The 26,213-nt window shown below is 41.8% G+C and overlaps 1 protein-coding gene across 9 annotated transcripts in view; it reads right to left on the bottom strand.

The window, feature by feature from the left end:
- auts2a (activator of transcription and developmental regulator AUTS2 a) overlaps window positions 1–26,213 on the bottom strand; it is a 1,204,773-nt gene that overhangs the window by 794,570 nt on the left and 383,990 nt on the right. The window contains exon 1 of one of the 9 annotated variants that reach the window (XM_043718605.2): window positions 8,813–9,247. The exons of the other annotated variants lie outside the window; for them this stretch is intronic. Coding sequence (XP_043574540.1) covers window positions 8,813–8,860 — 48 coding nt within the window. The 5' untranslated portion in view covers window positions 8,861–9,247. Of the gene's footprint in view, window positions 1–8,812; window positions 9,248–26,213 lie in introns of those variants that run through there. 9 annotated transcript variants of the gene reach the window in all.

Below are 26,213 nucleotides of genomic sequence, written 5' to 3'. Positions count from 1 at the left end.
GCCAGATTATACACTGTACAGCGAGAACAGAGAATTATAAAACCTGCATTTTATGTTTTTGATATCTTGTTTTAAATTATGCACAAGCTATATCATCATTGCTGTATGTTTCCTCCACTTCGATAGCTTCATTAGTTAACACTGTCCAGAAGCTTTTAAGTATTCGCAGTCATCTTCTATAGAAAAAAGTTTAAAATTACCAACGATGAATTAGTAAATCAAATGTCACATACTTATGTTCCTGACATGACTGAATTGGCATTGTTAGTCCAATATTGGTTTCAATTGCATTGGTTCCTGTAACTTGACAGCAAGTATTAATTCACATGTAATTTCAACAATGGCGTTATGGTATTGAGATGTGAAATATTGTCAACTCCAGGATATCAACTGCATTAGGACATTATTGGCAGTCTACAACCACAGAGGGCAATTCCAAAATGTCAACAGTTTGTAATCAATCTATAACAATATCACAGTAAATCAGTTGACCTGATGATCAAGTTTTAATTATATTTCATTAAATTCAGATAAATATATTTGGTACAAAGTTTTCATCATCTATTTAGCTGATCGTCTTTGAGGGGTCAGTACTATTACTCATGTCAGAACAGAACCTCTTTCACAGGTGCCAATAGCCTTTGTCTAGCTCTGGCATGTATCCATCACTCATGTATGAATGGGAAAATGAATATTAAAGGAGCTATTTGATTGCTGAAATTATGAGGAATGAGCTCAATGTTATTTCATAACATTTATTTTACTGGACAGTGTTCTTTCCATTAAGGTAAAAACTGAGCATGTTAGAGAGAAACATGTCCTCAAAATACATCTGCCAAGAGTCAAACCCCTGGATACTGGCTGACATGGGTTAGGGGCTGAGGTCTCAGCTTCTTGAAAGTGAGTACAAGTATTAATTATGCCCATGTGGCCTTTCCATGACCCTCTTGTCATCTCCATGCCCACTCATCCAAAATGCATTATGTACTGAAATAACGACCCATACAATAGCAATGGCAAGGCTAGAAATGCTGAGGAACAGAAACCATCCATTCAGAAATCTGGTTAGAAATGTAAACTGCTGCTAGTGAGGACAGATTCCATGTTTGAAGAGACGAGGATTATAGTTCAAACATCCCGAGCAATTCACATGAAGTTAGTGCAGTGGGATCTCTGCATTCTCCCCATGTGTATCTTGGCTTGTATATCCAGTCTCCAGTTGTCAGCTGTGTTGGAAAGTAAATTGGGAGTACCTCTTCTGTAGTTCAGTGCATTGCTGGACTATTAAGTGATGTTTAAACAATATTGATTTTAATTTGTTGTTACAGTAAAAGTCCTACAATGTGAAATGTTGACATGCAATTTTTTGATGGGTCTTTGGTAAATTCATACATCTGTCTAATAGCATCAATTTATATGGAACACATACTCCCAGAGGGAATGATGGAGCGTTTACCAAGTTGTGAGAAATTGATTTCCTTTTTGAGACTCAGGATAAAAGGATTGTTACATACTATTGACCCATTCTGTGCTGGGCCTCAAACAAGTTACTGAGACCCACTTATCTGCTTTCTTCTTTGTCAGTGTGCACATTTTTACTTTCAAGGTAATGATCCCAGTCACGTAAATGTCCTACTGCATCTCCAAAAGTGTTGCATAACATTTAAGCAAGGTCAACAAAGTGAAGAGGCTTTTAAATGGAACTGAAAAGATGAAATATCTTGGGAAATTAACTTCATCAGATATGCGAGCTAGTTTGTACATTCTTCAACCATCTGATATGTGCACAAGCCCATTGTTAAGGAACAGCTTCACAGTACACAAAGTTAGCGAAGTTGTATACTAGTTTATTAACAATTACTTCACTTCTAACCAATTTCCCATCTCCCACCTTCCATAATTTTGATAAATATATATTTTCTTTCCTCTGGCTCAAACAAACATCACAGTCAATTATAATAGGCTTTGGCTGGGTGCTGTTGCTCAATCATAAAAAAATGACAAAAATGTAAGTTCAACACATGACAGTGTTGGAGCTATATTAGTTTAGGCAGAGGATCCATTGATATCACTGTCATTCAATGAGTTGCACTGAGTAAGCCAATAATCAGAAGTACTTACAGAATACTGAAAGGCTAGGGCAGAGTGGAAATTGGGAAGCTGTTTCCTTCAGCAGAGAGATGTGGAACTAAGAGTACATCCTTAGAGTAAAGGGAAGACCTGTTAGAACGGCGACAAGGAGAAACTTCTTTAGCCAGAGAGTGGTGAATCTATGGAATTCACTACCACAAAAGGCTGTGGAGGATAGGTCATTTAGTATATTTAAGACAGAGAAAGACAGGTCTTGATTGTCAAGGGGATGAAAGATTACAATGAGAAAGCGGGATAATGAGGTTGAGGAACTTATCAGTCATGATTGAAAGGCGGGACAGACTCAATGGGCAAAAACAGCCTAATTTCTGCTCTTATATCTTATGGTCTTATAAGTAGGGGTAAATCTTACTGTAGAACTCAATTAGGAAATCTATGCCACAGTGAACACAATCTATTTTCTCAGTGAACAAAGCCTATTTCATCAGTGCATTGCAGCAAATAGTCTGCAGAATCTATTCTACAGTCCCTTCAGGCTTCTATTAGATCAAAAATGCAGCAAAGTTCCTGGTAAAGTATGGTGATTTCACCAAGTGGAACGTGGCAGCACATAGTTGCTGTACCTTTTTCCCAAATTTGGTATGGAATTTTTAAAAAAAACTTCTCCAAATTTCACTCCTCCCACATTCAGAAGATGACATAGCGAACCAAGTTCTCTTGAAAATTTTAATCAACCTGTTCAGACACATTATTCTAGCCCAGAGGTATGGACACTATCAGTGTGCCACAAGAACCTGAAACTCTGCAACACTCGGGCCCAATGCATAGTCTAGAGACATAATGGACTGGATTCATGCTGAATGCCACATTGCCCCATGTTCCCTGTCCAATGCAGGCAACTCTCATACCCCCCGCTAAGCGTGGTTCTATATAACTAACAAGGTCACACTCCAAAACAACATGTGACATTTGTATTCTGCTTAATCCCTTGACTGGGAGCTACTGTTGCTGCCTGAATACACCAGCTTGCTTTACCACTTTTGAATCAATGTTTTATTAAACAAGGTGTGTGATATCAATTGCACCAATCATCCAATAAAGCAGCTAAACAGTTATTTCAGCAGCAATAATTGAAGACTTTGTGGACCATGAAGAAGGATGCTGTGCCCAGTTTATCTAATAACTTTGTTAAATTTATTTCTTAAAGCCTGCGAGCAATGCCCACATGCTAGCTCAGGCTGGCATTCAAATATAAGTCTCTTGGTTTGTAAGCCACCAAAACAAATCTGAGGAACATTTGCAAAGGGCAGTACAGATCCTTAAGGGATGGGTTAAGGTCCTGGAGTGGGTTGGTGCATGTCAGTACTTAGAAAGGAGAAAAATTAGTTAATATGAGAGGCTTTGCTGCAGCTTAGTATAAGCTGGTTTAAAGCAAGCTAGGGAGCAATATGCAGCAGTCAAGCTTTACTTCATTTATTGCTTTTCCACAGAAGCTAAAATATTTCACAGGTGCTAAAATATTTCCAAGATCGGCACGGTGGCTGTGGTTAACGCTACTGTTTTACAACACCAGGGACTCGGTTTGATTCCAGCCCCAGGCGACTGTCTGTGTGGAGTTTGCACATTCTCCCAGTGTGTGTGTGGGTTTCCTCCGGGTACTCCGGTTTCCTCCTACAATCCAAAGATGTGCAGGTTAGGTGAATTGGCCATGCTAAATTGCCCACGTTGTTCAGGGATGGGTACATTAGGTGCATTAGTCAGGGGTAAATGTAGAGTCAAAGGGTAAGGGAATGGCTCTGGGTGGGTTACTCTTCGGAGGGTCCGTGTGGACTTGTTGGGCCAAATGGCCTGTTTCCACACTGTAAGGATTCTATCTCACAGACAACCCAAAATCCTTGAAGATTGTGTTCTTTTTATATTCATTCATGCGTCATTGGCTGGACCAATGTTTATTGTCCATTCCGAGTTGGCTTTGAGAAATTGGCAGAGATGTTTTCTTGAACCACTGCAGTTCATTTGCTGTAGGTAGATCAACAACACCATTGGCGAGGGAGTTCCATGATTTTGATCCAATGACTTGGATCAAAAGAGGATTGAAGGTGATGTATTTCCCAGTCAAATAGTGAGTGGCTTGGAGGGGAACTTGCAGATCAGGAGGTTCCCACACATCTGCTGTCCTTGTCCTTCTAGGTGGTGAAGGCCGTCCTAGTTTTGAAATGCTGTCTGAGGGGCACAGGTGAATTTTTGCAGTGCATCTTGTAGATAGTAGAAGCAGTGTGAACTGAGTGTCAGTGTTGTTACAACAGCACTTTTATTAGCAAGTAGGGAGTATTTTATAATACTCCTGGCTTGAGCTTTGTAAATGATGCACAGGCTTTGCTAAAATCATGGTGCTGAAACTTCCCTTTCAGATTTGATTAAGAATGTTTCCAAGTGCAGCACACTTCCTTTCTTCACAGGGTTTCCTCTGACGTTAATATACAGTTCCACAGAAGGTAGGTAACACTGGCTTCATGACAATAAAAGACGAAAGTATGTCAACTCAATAATAATCACACTGAGGCAATGTTGACATTTTCCTCAGAGCGGACAAAATGGCATTCCACAGAGAACCTTTTGCTATGATGAATGATGGGCAGTGTCCTGCAACTGTTTAAATCAAAGAATTTACTCCAGTCTCCTTTGAAGAAGTGAATTCTTTCCTTAAATGAATCACTTGAATTTAAATGGTTCCATTTCATGCACATTTTCAAAAAAGGTTACACATAAAATAAAATTTTACCACACTGCCTATAATAATCTGAACTTGTGCAATTGCTGCTTATTCCAGACATTAAACATACTATATTGTATATGTCAATCGTCAACATGGTGCATTGCAGGAATGTGTGAGAATAAATGAATTGTAAAGAAAGAAAGGGGATGTGAGGAGGACTGACCAATGCTATGGTTAAAGAAGTGGGTTTTAAGGGAAGGTCTTTAAAGAGGAAGAGATAAAGAGACAGAGCATAGGGTCATAGAGTTACATAGTTATGCAGCACAGAAACAGACCCTTTAGTCCAACTCGTCCATGCTGACCAGATATCCCAAACTGATCTAGTCCCATTTGCCAGCATTTGGCCTATTTCCCTCTATCCATATACCCATCCAGATGCCTTTTGAATATTGTAATTGTACCAGTCTCCACTGCTTACTCTGGTGGCTCATTTCATATATGCATCACCTTCTGCCCCGCCCCAGGTCCCTTTTAAATCTTTCCCCTCTCACTTTACACCTATGCCCTCTAGTTTTGGACTCCTTGGGGAAAAGACCTTGGCTATTCATCCTATCCGTGCCCCTCGTGATGTTATATTCCTCCATAAGGTCACCTCTCAGCCTCTGACGCACCAGGAAAAACAGCCCAAGCCTACTCGGCCTCTCCCTATAAGTCTAACCCTCCAACCACAGCAACATCCTTGTAAATCTTTTCTGAACTCTTCCAAGTTTAACATCATCTTTCCTATTGCAGGGAGACCAGAATTGCATGCAGTATTCCAGTAGCAGCCTCACAAATATTCTGTACAGCTGCAACGTGACATCTGAACTCTTACACTCAATGCATTGACTAATGAAGGCAAGTATGTCAAATGCATTTTTCACCACCTGTCTACCTACAACACCACTTTCAAGAAACTACGCACCTGCACCCATCGGTCCCTTTGTTCAGCAATACTCCCCAGGCCCTACCTATAAAAGTCCTGCCCTGATTTGCCTTATCAAAATTCTACACCTCACATTTATCTAAATTAACTCCTGCTGCCACTACTTGGTCCATTGGCCTATCTGACCAAGGTCCCGTACTCCGAGATAACATTCTTCCCTGTCTACTACACCAACAATTTTGGTATTACCTGCAAATTTACTAATCACAATTCCTGTATTCACATTCAAATCATTTATATAAATGACAAAAAGCAGTGGACCCAGCACCAATCCTTGCAGCACACCACTGGTCACAGGCCTCCAGTCCAAAAAAGACCTTCCACCACCTTCTATCTCTGACCTTGAAATCAATTTTGTATCCACGGCTCCCAATTTGGATAATGCATCAAATATATAGAACTTTTAGCGAGTTGAAAAGATTTGTAGCTCAGGTTGAGGTTCTGGATGTAGGTTTGCTTGCTGAGCTGGAAGGTTCAGTTTCAGACGTTTCATCATCATACTAGGTAACATCATCAATGAGCCTTCGGATGAAGCACTGGTGGCATGGCCCACTTTTTATTTGTGCGTTTAGGTTTCCTTGAGTTGGTGATGCCATTTACTGTTGTTCTTCTCAGGGATGATAAATGGGATCCAAATCAATGTGTTTGTTGATAGAGTTCTGGTTGGAATGCCACACTTCTAGGAATTCTCATGCATGTCCTAGGACAAGCCAAACAGAAACACACGCGAGAATTCCTAGAAACATGGCATTCTAACTGGAACTCTATCAACAAACATATTTATTTGGATCCCATTTACCACCCCATGAGAAGAACAGGAAATGACATCACCACAGGAAATGATGTCACCAACCCAAGGAAACCTAAACACAAATAAAAAGTGGGCCATACCACCAGTGCTTCATCCAGAGGCTCACTGATGGTGTTACCTAGTATGGTGACCAAGCGTCTGAAATTGAACCTTCAAGCTCAGCGATCAAACCTATATCCATATTGAACTTTTGCAAGGCTACCAATGATGAGGCAAAGGAAGGGGTAGAGAGACATAATTGTGTAAAGGTTAGAGCCATGGTGTGTTCAGGACGTTGTAGGACTGAGGGAAATAAATAGAGAAGGGCAAATTCTCAAAACATCAAAAGAATTATTAAGTAAAATAAAAATAAAAAAGGGTAACGGAACAGATCCAAAGCAGGACTTACACAATTAATGGCATAGTGCTGGGAAGTGCTGCTGAGCAGAGAAACCTAGGGGTGCAGTTACATGTGCCTTGAAAGTAGTGTCACAGGTAGACAGGGTGGTGAAGGCAACAAGTGGCACCCTTGCCTTCATTGGTCAAAGTACTAAATCCAGGAGTTGGAACATCATATTACGGCTGTACCAGCTATCAGTAGGGCCACATTTGGAGTACTGCATACAATTCTGGTTGCCCTGGTATAGGAAGGATGTTATTATACTGGAAGGCATGGGTTTACATTGAGAGAGGAAAGACTTAAAAGGAAGCTGAGGGGCGATTTTTTCACACACAGGATGGTGTATATATGGAACGAACTGCCAGAGGAAGTAGTAGAGACAGGTACAATTATATTTTTTGAAATACATATAGACAAATACATGGATAGGAAAGGTTTTGAGGGATTTGTGAGGCATAACTCCACTCTGGTCTTTGTTGTGAAGTTAATGAAGAGCTTGTCTAAAGAAAAAAGTGGGGAGCAGCTAGCAAAGATAGAACTGACATAAGAGTGAATAAATAGAAAATGAGGCCAAAGGAAGAACAAAGACAGAATTGGAGCAAGCACAAAGGAAAGATTTTAACTCATTCAAATGCTTTCACTTATAATGCAGAGTTAAAATCAGACCCAAATATGCAGCACGCACAAAGGGATAGCGAAGAATGGGTCACTGACCACAAGTAATAACATATTTTGCTAATAGCTCAATACGGAAATGTGACACAGCAGAACCTTGGCAAATATTGACTTCAGTGTGATTCCTGATCTGCCTGGAAACCCACCAGTAAAGTTAACAGAAAATGCCTGACTACTGTGGTTGACTTCTGGAATATTTCAAGATGACATTAATTCAAACTCAATTGATACAAAGCAGAATGATTTCTACTCAAGGAGATAAGTGAGATAGCTGATAGAAGGCATCCCTAATACCGGTGTTGGTTGTATGATGCAGAGTTCCATCAAACACAATGATAAGCTTCTCATCTTTATTCATGAACAGACACATTACAAGAAATTCATGTTAGAAAACAAAAATATAAACAACTGTTTTTATGGATTTATTGAATTTCAGATTGCGGGGAGAGGTCAGCCTGTTTTTGTTTGTTTAACAGAATGAGTCAATGGTGAATATTTTTTAAAAAATAATTCTTGGACATTACACAGAAATACTGTGCAACTTATAAAAAATTAGGAAGCTTATTCCTTGTGTACATTATCAAAGCAGTACACACTAAAGTAGTATTACATTAAACCATACCACTGTGTATATTAAGATATCACAGTCAGCATTGATTCCTTTAATACACTTGTGACTTCATATTTCTCAAGAACTCTGCAACAATTCTTACATTTCTCATTGCTGCTTATTTCATTCTGCCCTGTTGTAAACACAAGTGTAGAGTCCCTACTCACTGAAGAGAAGTTCAAATACAATTTCACTACATGAGCTGCAAGTTATGGTTCTTGCTGGTGTGACAACGGCAGCTTCAATAGTTCAGGACCGCATTAACATCCATGAAGAACCGCAAAATTAAGACAACCAGAGCCCACAGCTTAAAACAAAATGACCACTTTTATTTCCAGTTAACTTCAGGCAGGTGTCTTTCAGCACAAATTACCCATGACACAGCATCCATTGTATCGAAAGAATTGAGAAAGAAAAATGCCACAAGTCTACTGAAGCAGTGCTTATTCTCCTCCTCAGCCGACACAGATACTGTCTACCATAAGGGCTGGTCTGCAGGGAGGATCACCTTGGGACATAATAAAGAGGAAAACATATCGACTTACCTTCTCTGCGTACTTGAACTTGACATAGAACCAGCTCGATTTAATCATTGCCTCGCCTCCTGCTCCTCTCAGGAACAACCAAAAATACTTCAAAATAAAAGAAACTGATGTCTGTTCCAAAGAGCTGAGTAGCAGCAGGTTTCCTGTATGATAGATGCTTTCCAAGAGGCATGCAGAGAAGGTTTTTCTGTAATACTCTGCCCCTAAAACACTCCGAGCTTGCTACTGAGCCCTGCTTCCTCAAAGCTTTGCTCTGCGTGGCTCTGACAGATTGGCTGCATGACAAGAGAATTTCTCAAATGGACTTCAGCTGCATTCATCACAAATGGCACATGTCAGTAAGCCAAGAGGCTTCAGACCTGGCCCAGTCCCAGGAGGCCAATCCCTCTGTGGAATGGATAATGAAATCCAACGCTTCCCCTCCAGACATGCATTAACACCTGGCTAAACATTATTCTGACAGGAAACTGCAGTCCGTCCGAGTTCACATTCGGGACTGCGCCCGAGTGCCACATCAAAATAACAGAACACAGATTCTGAAAATAATTACCGGGAGATTGACTGAGCCAGCCCTTTCACATCGAGTTTCGTAAGAATTTGTCATCGAGCTTGTTCAGCCAGCAGTTACAAGAGACAACAATATAACATTGTGAGACTCACTTGTTTCCCTCTCCCGATCAACATCTTACTCTGTTGTGTACTGCACAATCCATATGTGTTATTGTGCAGTACTTTAGTACATTAATGATGATATGAGGAGAACATCTGGAGCAAAACATAAATATGAAATTTAACCCTGTCATTCCCAAATTTCTCAGAAATGGTTATGTTTGAAACTGCACCGTTTTGGCATCATTAATATAAAAAGTTTTTTTTTAAAATCATGGTGTTTGTTGAGGTACAATTGTTCCCTTATATTTGTTTGTTTTACATGCCAAGTATAATTTGGGATAGATGTAGTACAGTAAGCTCGGATGTTATCCCTTCAAAGACAGAACTGTGGTTGAAATGAGCTCTGAACAAACAGATAGGACATTTTTTCAGCGTAACGTACCAAAGTCAAACAGCAACTAAAAGCCGATGGTAAAACACCAGGTATTTTGGCAAAGATCAAGTATGCCTATGGCATATCACATTATATAGTTATAGAAAACGCCCAATTGTTTTATCCAGCTTGAACAAACATCAGCACTTTATAGTTCCAAGACAGCCATTTAGTACAACCTTATTGTGATTTCTCAAGTATTGCAATTACTTTAACTAGAATTTTATAAAAAACAATGAACAGTGTGACGTGTCTGCTGATCATCATCTGACAAGGCAATTGCGTATATTTTTGACTCAGTCATCTAACATTGCGCCTTCAGTGAGCAGGGAAGCAGTTCATTAGATCAGCTGTGATACAGTTCAGGATATTCTATTTGTTCAAGCAGACACTTGAAACTGAAGTGGTGCCTAACCCAATGACCAAATATTTGCATTTCTTTATATTTTTGATAAATATAGCACAAGACCTTCCCCTAACATTTCAAAATGTTAACTCTATTGCACCCTCCTCAGATCTGCCAAGTTTCTTGAGCAATTTCTATTCTATCTATCTTGCTCTGGATTGGTTATGTTGCCGTTGTAAAATGCATAATCCTGCTGCTAGGAACTGTATCTGTATCAAAGCCACAAAATCTAATCATTATATAAGTACAACCCCAGTTCAATCTAAATTATGCAAATTTCTCAATTTTAATATTTTCATCCCTGTTTACAAATCCTTCCATGATACTCCATAACTCTGTAATTTGCTCCAGCCCCACAAAGCTCCTGCGTTCCCTTGAATACCATTGTTTCACTATATTCATCCATGCTTTCAGGTGCTTAGATCCTAAACTCTGGAATTCTCTGCCTAAATATCTCTGCCTCTCTCAGTTCCCAAAATGCCAAGTATTTGACCAAGCTTTTGGCAATCTGCCCTTATAAGATCGAGGAGGAGGAGCCAATTCAGCCCTTGAGCCTGCATTGCCATTCAATGTGATCCTGGCTGATCTCATCTCAGCCTCGCCTCCACTTTCCTGCCCGCTCTCCAGAATCCTTCCACCTATGAACTCATTAAAACTCTATCTCTTCCTTGAATGCACTTCATGTCCCAGCAACCACCACAGACTTGAGTAATTATACCTCCTTACATGCATCCATGTCAAGTATTGTTGGATAATTGCTTCAATAAAACATTGTGGGTCATTGTAATATATTATAAGTTGCTATATAAATGAATCTTGCTGCTCAATTTAATTGGTTAACAATGGAAATGAGCAGTGTAATTTCAAAATTTAATTACTTGTTGAGATTCCAATCAGAAAATGGATGAAATGTCTGGCAACTCTGATGTGCTTCTTAAATGTGATTGGCTGTGGCCTGAATTTTTATCAATCTGAGACCTATGTTTAGCAAGAATTTCCTATTGATGCAGTAATTATTCTGTAGACTCCGAGTAACTGACATTTTTTTGTAACAAAAATATTATCGAAGAATTTTCCATGTGAATCAATGACCTGAAAGAAATTTCTTGAAGATGACTTTGGCAGTTATTGAGCATGACAGAGAAACATCCTGTATTGGATAGGAAATGTATGGTGAGTTTTTTTTACTCTATCACCTGCAGGTCTAATATTGTATTGTTTGCAGTCAGTCAGAGGACACACTGTCTTATGTAACACACAAGATGTTGCCAGGGCCATTGCTATTTGAGGATTAAACAGCTTTCAAAAAGGGTTTCCCAACAGTTGGCTGAAAGGCTGCCTTTATTACTCAAGATTTGGAGATGCCGGTGGTGGACTGGGGTGTACAAAGTTAAAAATCACACAACATCAGGTTATAGTCCAACAGGTTTAATTGGAAGCTCCGAAAGCTAGTGTGCTTCCAATTAAACCTGTTTGACTATAACCTGTTGTTCTGTGATTTTTAGCTTTAGTACTCAAAGCACCTATAGCAAACCTGCTGACCGGAAATTGTTAATCACAAATTAAGTCCTCGATATTCACAAGATAAGCGAAGCAAGCTTTTACCATTCACTTTTCCTTAATTGAAGAAAACCTGGTTAGTTATCTATCCAATTGGCCTTGCAACTGCTTCAATACCTTTGGTAAGTGACACAATCACTTTGCATTTCAAAGAACGAGCACAACTGCAGTGTTTGTTTGACAGAAGAGAAGTAGGGGCATTCAGTGGCAGGACAGCGAAGGGCTGCAGGAAAGAGTGAAAATGAAAATCTAATAATGACTCAGCAGGCTGCAGATCAAGAGAAGTAACAAGAGTTACTGACAAGAGGTGGGGGAAGCTTCAGATAAAAGTCAAATTACGCACCGGAAGGTGAAATAAGGTATTGTTATTGTCAGGAGGAATGAATCCAAAATAAATAGCTATGTTGATCATACAGACTAAACTGAAATATAGATGTGGTGGGAAGTGAACTGCTAATTGAATGTGTGAACTATAAGCAAGAATGAACACAGGATAAGGTGAATGTATAGATAGGTAAAAACAATGACTGCAGATGCTGGAAAAAAGAATCTGGATTAGTGGTGCTGGAAGAGCACAGCAGTTCAGGCAGCATCCGAGGAGCAGTAAAATCGACGTTTCGGGCAAAAGCCCTTCATCAGGAATAAAGGCAGAGAGCCTGAAGCATGGAGAGATAAGCTAGAGGAGGGTGGGGTGGAGAGAAGGTAGCATAGAGTACAATACGTGAGTGGGGGAGGAGATGAAGGTGATAGGTAAAGGAGGAGGGTGGAGTGGATAGGTGGAAAAGAAGATAGGCAGGTAGGACAAGTCCGGACAAGTCATGGGGACAGTGCTGAGCTGGAAGTTTGGAACTAGGGTGAGGTGGGGGAAGGGGAAATGAGGAAACTGTTGAAGTCCACATTGATGCCCTGGAGTTGAAGTGTTCTGAGGCAGAAGATGAGGCGTTCTTCCTCCAGGCGTATAGTGGTGAGGGAGCGGCGGTGAAGGAGGCCCAGGACCTCCATGTCCTCGGCAGAGTGGGAGGGGGAGTTGAAATGTTGGGCCACAGGTCGGTGTGGTTGATTGGTGCGGGTGTCCCGGAGATGTTCCCTAAAGTGCTCTGCGAGGAGGCGTCCAGACTCCCCACTGTAGAGGAGACCGCATCGGGAGCAACGGATACAATAAATGATATTGGTGGATGTGCAGGTAAAACTTTGATGGATGTGGAAGGCTCCTTTAGGGCCTTGGATGGAGGTGAGGGAGGTGGTGTGGGCACAGGTTTTGCAGGGCAAGGTGCCAGGATGGGAGGGTGGGTTGTAGGGGGCGTGGACCTACCAGGTAGTCACGGAGGGAACGGTCTTTGCGGAAGGCGGAGAGGGGTGGGGAGGGAAATATATCCCTGGTGGTGTGGTCTTTTTGGAGGTGGCGGAAATGTCAGCAGATGATTTGGTTTATGCGAAGGTTGGTAGGGTGGAAGGCGTTCTGTCCTTGTTACGGTTGGAGGTGCGGGATGTGGACGAGATGCATTGGAGGGCATCTTTAACCACGTGGGAAGGGAAATTGCAGTCTCTAAAGAAGGAGGCCATCTGGTGTGTTCTGTGGTGGAACTGGTCCTCCTGGGAGCAAATACGGCGGAGGTGGAGGAATTGGGAATATGGGATGGCATTTTTGCAGGAGGTAGGGTGGGAAGAGGTGTAATTCAGGTAGCTGTGGGAGTCGGTGGGTTTGTAAAAATGTCAGTGTCAAGTCGATCATCACTAATGGAGATGGAGAGGTCCAGGAAGGGGAGGGAGGTGTCAGAGATGGTCCAGGTAAATTTAAGTTCAGGGTGGAATGTGTTGGTGAAGTTGATGAATTGTTCAACCTCCTCGCGGGAGCACGAGGTGGCGCTAATGCAGTCATCAATGTAGTGGAGGAAGAGGTGGGGAGTGGTGCCGGTGTAATTACGGAAGATCAACTGTTCTATGTAGCCAACAAAGAGACAAGCATAGCTGGGGACATACATGTGCCCATGGTTACCCCTTTGGTCTGGAGGAAGTGGGAGGATTCGAAGGAGAAATTGTTAAGGGTGAGGACCAATTCGGCCAAACAAATGAGAGTGTCGGTGGAAGGGTACTGTTGGGGACGTCGAGAGAGGAAAATACGGCGGGCTTGGAGGCCTTGGTCATGGCGGATGGAGGTGTAGAGGGATTGGATATCCATGGTGAAGATGAGACGTTGGGGCCCGGCGGAAGTCTTGGAGGAGGTGGACGGCGTGGGTGGTGTCTCGAACATATGTGGGGAGTTCCTGGACTAGGGAGGATAGGACAGTGTCGAGGTAGGTAGAAATGAGCTCAGTGGGGCAGGAGCATGCTGAGACAATGGGTCGGCCAGGATGGTCAGGCTTGTGGATCTTGGGAAGGAGGTAGAACCAGGCAGTGCGGGGTTCCCAGACTATGAGGTTGGAAGGTGTGGGTGGGAGATCTCCTGAGGTAATGAGGTTCTGTATGGTCTGGGAGATGATGGTTTGGTGATGGGGGGGTGGGATCATGGTCGAGGGGGCGGTAGGAAGAGGTGTCCTCGAGTTAGCTGGAAGTTTGGAACGAGGGTGAGGTGGGGGAAGGGGAAATGAGGAAACTCTATACTTCAACAGTTTCCTCATTTCCCCTTCCCCCACCTCACCCTCATTCCAAACTTCCATCTAACGCAAGGACACCTCTTCCTACTGCCCCCTCGACCATGACCCCACCCCCATCACCAAACCATCATCTCCCAGACCATACAGAACCTCATCACCTCAGGAGATCTCCCACCCACAGCCTCCAACCTCATAGTCTGGGAACCCCGCACTGCCTGGTTCTACCTCCTTCCCAAGATCCACAAGCCTGACCACCCTGGCCGACCCATTGTCTCAGCATGCTCCTGCCCCACTGAACTCATTTCTACCTATCTCGACACTGTCCTATCCTCCCTCATCCAGGAACTCCCCACATACATTCGAGACACCACCCATGCCGTCCACCTCCTCCAAGAATTCAGTTTCCCTGGCCCTCAACGCCTCATCTTCACCATGGATATCCAATCCTTCTACACCTCCATCCGCCATGACCAGGGCCTCCAAGCCCGCCGTATTTTCCTCTCCCGACGTCCCCAACAGTACCCTTCCACCGACACTCTCATTTGTTTGGCCGAACTGGTCCTCACCCTCAATAATTTCTCCTTCGAATCCTCCCACTTCCTCCAGACCAAAGGGGTAGCCATGGGCACATGTCTGGACCCCAACTTTGCCTGTCTCTTTGTTGGGTACGTAGAACAGTTTATCTTCCGTAATTACGCCGGCACCACTCCCTACCTCTTGATAGATGGTGTGCAAGCAAGCAGAGTCCAGCAGGTACATTATTATATCAGATTTGGATGTCTGACATTCCTAGTAATATCAATAAATCAGCCTCTGTCACCAAATTATGTGGCTCAATGACTGGAGTAAAGGAGATTGATCGTATGCAAAGACATCCAAGTCAATTAAACAAATAGGCTGAAGTGGTAACTGTGCTTTAATGCATTTATGTAATGCAAATTAATAGATGTTGGAACAGGAATCATGGACCATATAAAAATGAATTGGCATCTGTCCATTGAGGCGGTAAAGGAAAAGGGTTACAGACTGTTCATTCAAGGTGTTCAGCTAATGTGACGCTATTAGCAATAAGGCCAATAATACATTTGGAGACACTTCATGCACACTGGGTTCTAAAGTGGATTAATTCTTATGCCATGTGGATCATCATTGTGGCCCTTTTTATCTTCACACAAAACTATTGACAAGTAAAACTAACTAATTTAATATCCAATAGCCAAATATCATTTCTTCACGTTTACTCCTGATTTTGCTCTTGAAGGCATTTACAAGGGTATAGTTGCACAGATATTGTGGATATTGTCTACTACTCTGTCTGAGGTCCACATTATTCATGCTGTAAGCCTTCAGGCTCAGGTGTTAACACAGAGGATTGCAAGAAGATTGTATCTGAGTCTGATTCTGTCCTCACCTGAACTTTGTAAACCTGAGTCTCCAACTGTGAACCTAACACAGTGAGCACTTCCTACTTGGAACAACTGAGAAGTATATAATCAGAGAAAGACAAACCATCTATTATACTTCATCAAGTAACAAGTGGGATTATCCTGGGGATTTGGATTTTTGCTGTACTTTGGAGCCAAATGTTAAACTGATAATGCCCTACATTTACTGTAACTGGTGTGGTACAGAGACCAAAATGTAACGGACTTCAATGGCTTTGTGAGTTTCATTGTTAGGCTGAAAATAAAAGCTCACTATTTGATGTAGATCTAATTATGTCAGACATATGCATGCAGTCAAGATCCAATTTAGCTCAGTGCCCAGCTGCATTAACAAAGTTAGAAAATTGCCAGCATTTCATGTACCACTGCTGGTGGGTGGCCTAGCTAAAGCTCAGGAAGTTTATCCCAAACTCTTGTTTTTATTATCTTTCGTTCCTCAAACACTTTCACGGCACCATACATTACATTAAAAAAGACACTGATTCTCTTCAAATCTCAGCTTATTTTACTCAGTCATGTTACACATGTAAGAATTCAAACAAAGTATTTTCAACAGTTCATCCACTTGTGTTTTAATCAAACATGATTCTTCTGAAATTCATTTCACTGCAGAAAATGGAGAAATTCAGCAGGTCTGGCAGCATCTATGGAGACAGAAACAGTGTTCATGTCTCATATCCAACATGATTCTTCTGCAGAAATTTTAGTTTTGAAGAAGAGTCATATAGACTTTGAATCATTGAGACATAGAGCTGTACAATATTCCAACTCAACTATGCTGACCAGATATCCTAATCTAATCTAGTCCAGCACTTGGCCCATTTCCCTCCAAACCCTTCCTATTCATATACCCATCCAGTTGCCTTATAAATGTTGTAATTGTACCAGCCTCTACCACTTCCTCAGGCAGTCCATTCCACACACGCACCACCACCTGTGTGAAAAAGTTGCCCGTCAGGTCCTTTTTAAATATGTTCCTTCTCACTTTAACCTTTGAGCCAGTTCTGTATCCAAATGGCTGGTTCTTCCTCTATTCCAGTATACCACGAGGAACCTTGTTGAATGCCTTACTGAAGTCCATATAGATCGTGTCCACTGCTCTGCCCTCATCGATCCTCTTCGATACTTCTTCAAAAAATTCAATCAGGTTAGTTGATCACATAGCGAGTGAAACTCGAATGGGGGGCATAATCTTCAAGTAATGTGGAGCAGATTGAGGACTGAGTTGAGGAGGATTGTGAATCTGTAGAATTCCCTGCCCAGTGAAGCTGCTGAATATTTTTAAGACAAACACAGACAGATTTTTGAACAGTAAAGGAATTAAGGGTTATGGTGAGCGGGCGGGTAAGTGGAGCTGAATTCATGAAGAGATCAGTCATGATCTTATTGAATGGTGGAGAAGGCTCAAGGGGCCAGATGGCCCACTCCTGCTCCTGGTTCATATGAATCATTAACTCTGTTTATCTCTCCACAGATGTTGCCAGAACTGCTTAGTTTCTCCAGCATTATCTGTTTTTATTTCACTTTCTAGCATCTACAGTATTTTCTGATTTACAGCATCTGCATTTCTTTCAGTTTTTATTTAGTATTTAACTCACTACCACATCTCTTCCAGGCATTGGAAGACGCTCTGTTCCTCTCTCCATCAGGATTTCCATTCCAATCTTTTTTCTTGTCCATCGTCATTAATTTCACTGTCACTCCTGGTATTTGACCGGCGATTTCCTTCTCCTTATCCCCTCCCCCCACCCTATCTTCTACATATAAACTAACATTTTCCTAGCCACCATCAGTTCTGAGGAAGGGTCACTAAATATTAACTCCGATTTCTCTTCACAGATGCTGACAGACCTGCTGAGCTTTTCCAGCAACTTCTGTTTTTTGTTGTAGCATTTTACTTTCACTTCATTTCACACTTGCTATGAAGATAATAAATATTGGCTTGGAGGAAGAGAACAGGTTGCCTTTCTTTTGTGCATTGAGTGCTGCCTGGTTAGGTCTATTCTTTCCATTGCAACAGTAACAATTACAACTTAAAAAGTATTTGTTGGTTGAGAAGGGCTTTGCAACATTCAAGTTATGAAAACCATTTATAACGACAAAATGAGTCTTTCTTTTCTCAGATCCCAGCCCTTTTCCTCAATTCATTCAAGGGACATGGACATTGCCAGCAAGGCCAGAATTTATTTCCCATCCACAATTGTTCTTGAACTGTCTCATGTGTTCCACTTAGCTCACTGGTAGTATATAGTAGTGGAAAGAATTAGCCAGACAGATTATATAACAGACCTATACCTGCTGATTTTCTTCATAGTGGTTGTAACACAACAACAACGGGAAATTAGGGGTAGGCCAAAGTCAATGGACTAGTCCAGTAAAGCCTGACAATTGTTAACCATGCCAACCACAATGGCAGAATCTATTGAATAGCCACTTATCAGCAGACACCTAAAGGGGCAGCCTCATCAGTGGGCAGGAGGAAACACCAGGGAGGAGTATATAGCTGAAGACTCGTAGATATAATCCCCAGCCGCGGCAAGGGAGCTCACGAGTAATGGCTGAGAAGGTTGGATGGATGTTTGTGACTGAGAAATTATAACTGGGAGAGGCTGGAGTCTTTTTGAAGGAGCCAAAAGTTGGAGGCTGATGAGGTTTGCAGTTTGGCAGGAAAGCATCCCACTTTTCCTGGATCTCAAGAAGAGCTATAAAAGCGATTTACATTAAAGAACTGCCAGGCCCTATCTCAGATTAACTGTCGGAAATCTCTAGCCAATAAGACAAAAAAATTGAAAACCGCTGTCCATAGCTCTGCCACGGCTTTTGGGTGTAGACGAAAGGCAACATTGAGAAAAGCTAAAGGAGACACAGTAGCAAATGAAAATTGTCAGTTTCACCATTTTGTGGGACGTATTGATTCCACAAAATACACTGGGATTTTTGTTTCCCAGTAACTGACTGCAGATTAGTACTCATTAAAAATCTCACACATTTTACTTAGTGTGTTTGTCAATCAAACATTCCTTCATGCTGGTCTGCCAATACACAAACAAGTGATAATATTTGTGCACGTACATTTCTATGGGCGGTATCTTCCCAGTCCCTGGATGACATGGGCCATGGCGAGAAATTTGGGAAAAATCAGATGAGAAGTGAGATTTGTACAAGGCTAAAAGCTCACAGGGAATGACTAACTAAAGTTCTCAGAGACTATAATTAAATGCTTATTTGCTTATATCCATTACCTTTCCTGTAAACTGCAATCAGAAGAACAAACGTGCTTGAGTCTAATTTTAGAAATTATTTTGGATACAACAACCCTGGAGACTCAATCAAGGTGCCGGTTAGGGAGAGGTGTTCATTTTTTGACAAAAACACAGCACTAGGTGATGCAGCTTTGAGTTATGTTCTTTCATGCCTCACCTTCCTCGGATGTACACCTGCTATCACATTTGATGCAGTTCACCATCACCTTCTCAAGGATAACTCAGGACAAGCGATAAATTATGGTCAGTCAGTGACACCCACATCCCATGAATGAATAAAAAAGGTGACCTCCAAGGATGCAGGGTACCTGGTCATAAGAGGTTAGACATAGAGATAGGGGATCTGATGCTAGATTCGAAGACAACTGCAAAAATCATTGAGAAAATATCGGGAGCAAGCGCACCTAGTCAATAACAATGGAGCTAAGCGAGGCCAATTTTTGTGAGTTGTCTTTGCATAATGACATAAAATAATCAATGCTCTACCTTTCACTATGTTGATGAGTCATCTTTGCTTAATTTAAACAAGTGAATTGCCAAACGCTAGCTCGGATCTTAGATTGTGAGCTCAGTGAAAACTTGCTCTTGAAGCTCCCAGTATAAAGCTGTTAATGAATGCTTTATGAATGAGTGTGTTTTACTCAGTTCGCAAACAAACAGGTGGTCATAAACTATTCTCCAACATAGGCCAGGATCTTATACCCTCTCCTGAGGTAACCTCAGTAATTGCAGGTGTTGTGCAAGACGTTTGCTACTGTCAGGATTAATGTTGAGGAGTTCATTAAGTTCCATCCAATGTGGTAACCTGGCAGAACGGCTCTGGATCTTGAAAAGGAATAAAACTCACCATCTTGGTTTCCTCATAGTCTTAGTAACACCCTCTGTCACAAGAGTCTGAATAATAATGCCTCATATACCAACATAGCTTTGTAGGAGTTGCTATCATGAAATAAATTACATCATGTTTGAGACATGAACTTCGTGTCTTTAAACGACCTGATGGTTTTGCTCCACCACAACAGGCAAAGCAGGCCTTGGTCATCCGAACACAATCAGAGGACAATAGCGATAAATCTAACTTACAGTGACCAAGAGTCCACCTTGCTCACACCATATGATACCAGTAATTGTCACAAGATTTAATTCAGTTGCACTATTGTAACACTCAAGGTATTTAACCAGGTGAGAGGATGGTCAGAATGTCTCTGGTGGGAAGGCCCATTTGATCTTCCCAGTCTCTGCTATTAACCTCCCTTTAAGGGCCTAGTCCTGCCACTCCCAGTATCAACCCAGCAGGGGCAGGACTCTCACTATGCAGGCAGCATGCCGAGGTTACTCAGTCTTCCAGGGCGAGACCTTCATTCAAAAGCACCAAGTAGCTGACTGAAGCACCTGGCTTCAGAAGGCATGGGGTGCACCAGCTAAGACCCACCCTGCTGCCTTCACTGCTGACCTGCGCTCCTCTGACACAATGGCTCTCACCCTGCAAACCACTCCTGCCTCACTTTTCTGAGGCATGGGATCCAGTGTTGATGACTCTAGCAGAAGGTGGATATTAGGCTGGGGAGCAACCACTGCATCTCTGCCGGGCTTATTAGAGGCGCCAGTCTCCAATTCCCCAATAATTCCTGGTGGCACAGACTTCCAATCCTATGGTCCTTGATCCCAGGGGAAAAGGCCCCCCCTAACCTGTGAAGTACCTGAGTGGATGATGATGATGATAATGCAGGCATTCCTTGAAAGGGGAAACACAGGACTCTCCACAGCTGGGATCCTGTTGCCTCCACAAAAGTTTACCTGGTCGTCTTAATTTGTGGGACAAGGTAGAACAGCCAGTTTCAATTTAGCTGCCCAATATACATCTCTGCTAATTTGCATTTAAAAGTATAATAGGTATAATAGATGACCCATCCAAAATTGCGCATTTGCACTGTTGCACAAAATTAACCCCAGTGGGTTCAGGGTAATATTGGTCATTGAAACATGCTTATGTATTCAGTGTTTGGAGAAGTAACTTCAATATTTAGTCAATTAACAATTTGACGACCTTTCAGCTCCTAAATTTTATCTAAAACAAATGCCTGTGTGGATATATTTCTTTGCAAAGGCCTACATTATAATGCAACTCCTTTGAGAATCTCTCTGTGGTAAACATGTACAAAATCCAAAGACATGACACTTTTTATTCATTTATATGCTTTATATTATAAAAGAAAGACCTTTAAACATGTAGTTGCTATGAACCTGGCTTTTCATTAGGACTGCTACCATGACTAAAATGTACACTTTGTACCTATTGACTGCTCCAGGGAAGCTGCGTTTTCTTTTAACAATTGTGGTTAAAGCAACAGCCAGGACTTATGCAGCACCCAGATGTTCTCTTGCACTGTGCTTGAGGGCACAGTATGTTCACAATTTTTCCATTAAATCCACAAGAAAAAAACAAATCTTAATGTGGACTGAACCCTTCGCTTCCTCTTCATTCCTTCAGTGGTTGCTTTAATCTCACAAGCTTCTGGGTCTCCTCCAAGAGATATCATAAAGAACATTTACGAAAGAGATGGGCGATGGATTCCACACATTCTTATGATTTATTGTGATCAGACAAATGCTTCATTTATAAAGCACTATGGTTTTCCTCACTAAAAAGACCATCCGACTAGAATTCCTGGCAGCATTAACATTTACCGTTTTTGGCAGGCATAATCAGGAATGGAAATATTTTCAAAGCACTGCAACTACAAAACATTTCAAAGATCCATCACAACGCACAAGGTTTGAGATTTTGTTCTCGTGCCAAACGCACTCAAACAAACTGAATGTTTCACAAATCCGCAATTATGCAGCCCAGTGGAACAGGGCTTTGCTGCAGGAACATCTAGGGAATACTAAATGGTACATACTCACTCAAGTTTCATGCTCCCAACATGGCCACTGGGGAAACAAAGAAAAACATTTCTGCACAGGGAAGGGAAAAAAACTGAATGATTGTTCTACACAATATTTACAAGCTGACAACCCAGACCAATTTCACTGAAAAACCAAGGGTTTTCTTTGGATGTTCAATACATAATAACAACATCAGACCATAAGAACGAAGAGAAAAAATATGCAATTCAGCCCCTTGAACCTCTGGAATCACAGAATTCTTATGTTGTTGAAGTAGGCCATTTGGCCCATTGAGTCCATACCGACCCATTGGAGAGCAGCCCACTCAGACCTACTGCCCTACCCCATCTCTGTAACCCTGAATTTATCATGTCTGGTCCACCTAGCCTGCACATCTCTGGACACTATGGGCAATTTGGCATGGCCAAACCACCTAACCTATACATCTTTGGACTGTGGGAGGAAACGCACACCGACACAGGGAAAACTGGCCAACTCCAAACACACAGTTGCCTAAGGCTAGAATTGAACCCAGCTCCCTGGCACTGTGCAGCAGTAGCGCTAACCAATGAGCCACCATGCTGTGCCATTCTCGTGAATCTCCTCTGAAACTGCGTCCAAGATAATTATACCCTTCCCCAAGTACGGGGACCAAATTTGTACATCGAGTTCCAGGAGAAAGTGAGGACTGCAGATGCTGGAGATCAGAGTTGAGAGCGTGGTGCTGGAAAAGCACAGCAGTTCAGGCAGCATCCAAGGAACAGGAAAATTGAAGTTTCGGGCATAAGCACAGTCCTGAGGAAGGGTTTATGCTCCATATTCCAGGTATGTCCCACTGCATACATCTTAAACTTTGTTTCTTTTTTTTTAAAAGGATGTGTAATTTATTGTGTGTGGGTCTGTGTCTCTGTCTATTTGTGTGTGTACACACATGAAATAAATAAATAAATAAATAAGGCTGTTATAGTATTGGACTGCCTGCCCAGTTTCTGGGCTACAACAAAGGTGAGGCTGTTGAAGAAAATAGGAGGGGATAATCCAGCAGTGCTCTTGACCATAGAGTAACAAAGCTTGAAGCCTTAAAACCTCGCACGCACCCCAAGTTAACGTTATGCCTGGAACACAACTTAATCACTGAGGTTAAGGCTCACATGCTCAGTATCCAATCCCAATTAAATTCTCTCTAGTAGCAGGCAAAATTCCATTTTATTTGTATTCGGTTGTCGTGTATGGGCTCCGCACGTACTGTTCTCAGCTTTAATATTCAGGTCCAGGAAAAAATAGAGGCTCAAGAAAAGGTTATCATTCCTCATACACTAACAAAGACCACTAGCAATGCTCATTAATTTGTCTACCACCTTAATTTGTTACCTAGCACTGACCAGGCAGAGTCGCACAAATGCAGGGGGAAGTGGGGTGAAACAAATGGACCTGGTTTCACCCAGTTACATTAGTTTGGCTTTAACAAGCTGAATACTGGAAGCTTTCTTTACCATCAGTTGGAATCATTGGCAGATTTACACATTTGACTAGTGTAGCAAATATCAAAACCAGGCTTTTTAAAAAAAAGGCTTAAAAGGAAAAGGCGAAAAATCCAGGCAAGAGGATGCTTGATCGCATTCGAATTTTAAAAGACCCCACTGCTTCAACAACAAGTACGCGTGAGCTTTGCACACACAGTTCATGCCGACAGCACTGGCCCTTTTCAATGGTTCAGCTGATCTATCTTTAAAGAAAAAATGGATTGAATAAAACATAAGCAAGATAAACTGAGTATAATTACTAGCAGATGAAGATAAACAATGTGAAAGCAGGAAATTAGGAAGCTCGCCCTATTACAAATGCAAAACACAGTCTTTGCGTGTCCTAGAGGACTAAACATTTATCAATTGAATTTGGAAGCAAATCATTCCCAGAAGTGGAATTCTACCAGGCAAGAACAGATAACCACTGCAGTCATGGTCAGCCAAGCTTATTACTTTGCAGAGATTTGCAAGCAGAAACCATATCCCTTTTGGTTTCCCTCCACAGTCCCTACTTAAAAAAAAACACAATGAAAACCAGATATTTTAAATGCTGCAGTTAGATTATTTGAAAACCTTCGTTGATCTCCCATGGCACTGGTCACAGGTCATTCCGATGTCGAATCATGAATCAAAAGACAAAGTCATTCTGCACATTGTGAATGTGCCAGGTCTTTTAAGGAATGAATACAATTGATCTACTCTCCTGTACTTTCCCATAGTTCTACAAATTTCACTTTTTTTCAAATATATCGTGTAGCCCAATCCACTTTAAAGTTGGTATTAGGTCTGTTTGTACCATTGTTTCCAGGACTGCCTTGGAAATGATGATGATACAAATGCTGTATCAATGCATTTTTCATCCCTCCTCTGGAATTTTAGGGAATTAACTTAGAATATAGATTCTCTCATTACTGCCCCACATTTTATACAAACAGACAAGTCCTCTCTTTAAAACCTTCATAATTTAAAACATCTCTATTCAATCTCCCCCAAAGTTTCTCTTATCAAAGCGACTACATGCACTCCTGTTACCTGAAATTGAGCAAGTGTCCTATTTTGGTTTTCTCTGAAACAGAGAAAATAGGAGCAAGTGTAGGCCATTCGGCCCTTTAAAAGCTGCCCAACTGTTTATCATGATCTTGGTTGATCTTCAAACTCAGTACCCTGTTCCTGCTTTCTCTGATCCTTTTGGACTTAAGTACTACATCTAACTTCTTCTTGAAAACATTCAATGTTTTGGTCTCAACCATTCTCTTTGGCAGAGAGATCCATTGGCTAAGCACTCTTTGAGTGAAGAAATTTCTCATCTCAGTCCCAAATTGTCTATCAAATTCATAAAATGTGTCCCTTGGTCTGGACTCCCAAGTCATTGGGAATATCCCACCTGCACTTCCCTGGAAATTCTAGTTCTATTAGAATTCGAGAGGTTTTCCTGAGATTCCTCTCATTCTTCTTAACTCCAGTGAATATGAACCTCGCCAATCCAGCCTCCCTTCATACATCTGTCCTGCTATCCCCGGAATAATTCTGGTAAACCCTCATTGCACTCCTTCCATAGCTGGAAACATCCTTCCCCAGAAGGAGGCTAAAACTACACACAATACTCCAGATGTGGTCTCACCTGAACAACTGCAGCAAGACATCCCTGCTCCTGTGTTCAAATCATCTCGATATGAAGGTCAACATACCATTTTACCTTCTTCACCACCATTTACATTTTCATGTTTACTTTCAGTGACTGGCATACAACGACACCCAGCTTTCACTGCACCTACCCCCTTCTTAATCTCTTGCTATTCAGGCAGTACAGGGCAACCGCCGTATCCGCGGTATCAGTTTCTGCCATTTCAGTTACTCACGGTTTACTGCGGCCCGAACATATTACATGGAACATTCCATAACAGGAGACCATGGGGGCTGCCGGGAAGGTAAATTTCCCATTTAAATGAATGGCTTCGCTCCTATCCACGGTTTTGGGCTTCCGCTGTAGGTCTTAGAGCATATTCTTCATGGGTATGGTGGTGACTATTGTAATCTGCTTTCATGTTTTTGCTACCAAAGTGGATAACCTCATATTTATCCACATTATTCTTCATCTGCCATGCATTTGCCCATTCACACTTGTCCAAATCACACTGAATTCTCTGTATCCTCCTCACAGTTCAACTGCACCGACCTTTATAAAGATATGTGAGATTACTGGAGGTCAAGCCAGCAATCCTTCTACTTTTTTTTCGGCTGCAATGGCCTCTGAGGTTCCTGTGTGGCAGCAACTTCAGAAATTGGAAGTCAATGCCGTGATCAGTGTGCACGTGCTGATAGCCATGCGTGGAACCATAGAGTGACTGTGCATGCATGTAACCACAAAACTGAGAGGAAGCATGGGTCCAAGCACTGATCCCTGCAGTACCCCACTAGCTACTGCCTGCCCCTTGACAGAAGCAGTGGTGATTTGCTGATTGCACAATTTATTTTGCTGTCAACAGATTAAATCAGAAGGTTTCCTTGCAGCCTAATTTATGAATACTGAGTGTACAAAATAGCCACTTACTAGTGAGTTTTAAGAAGATTAGTAGCTCAGGTTGAGGTTCTGGATGTAAGTTTGCTCAGTGAGCTGGAAGGTTCATTCTTAGACATTTCATCACCATACTAGATAACATCATCAGTGAGTTT

The sequence above is a fragment of the Chiloscyllium plagiosum genome, unplaced genomic scaffold (genome assembly GCF_037043375.1).
Source record: "Chiloscyllium plagiosum isolate Xiang-an unplaced genomic scaffold, Cpla_swu_hap1 HiC_scaffold_31, whole genome shotgun sequence".
NCBI classification, from domain to species: Eukaryota; Metazoa; Chordata; class Chondrichthyes; order Orectolobiformes; family Hemiscylliidae; genus Chiloscyllium; species Chiloscyllium plagiosum.
The sequence above is the reverse complement of the archived record's forward strand: the minus strand, read 5'-3'. Positions and strand labels throughout refer to the sequence as shown.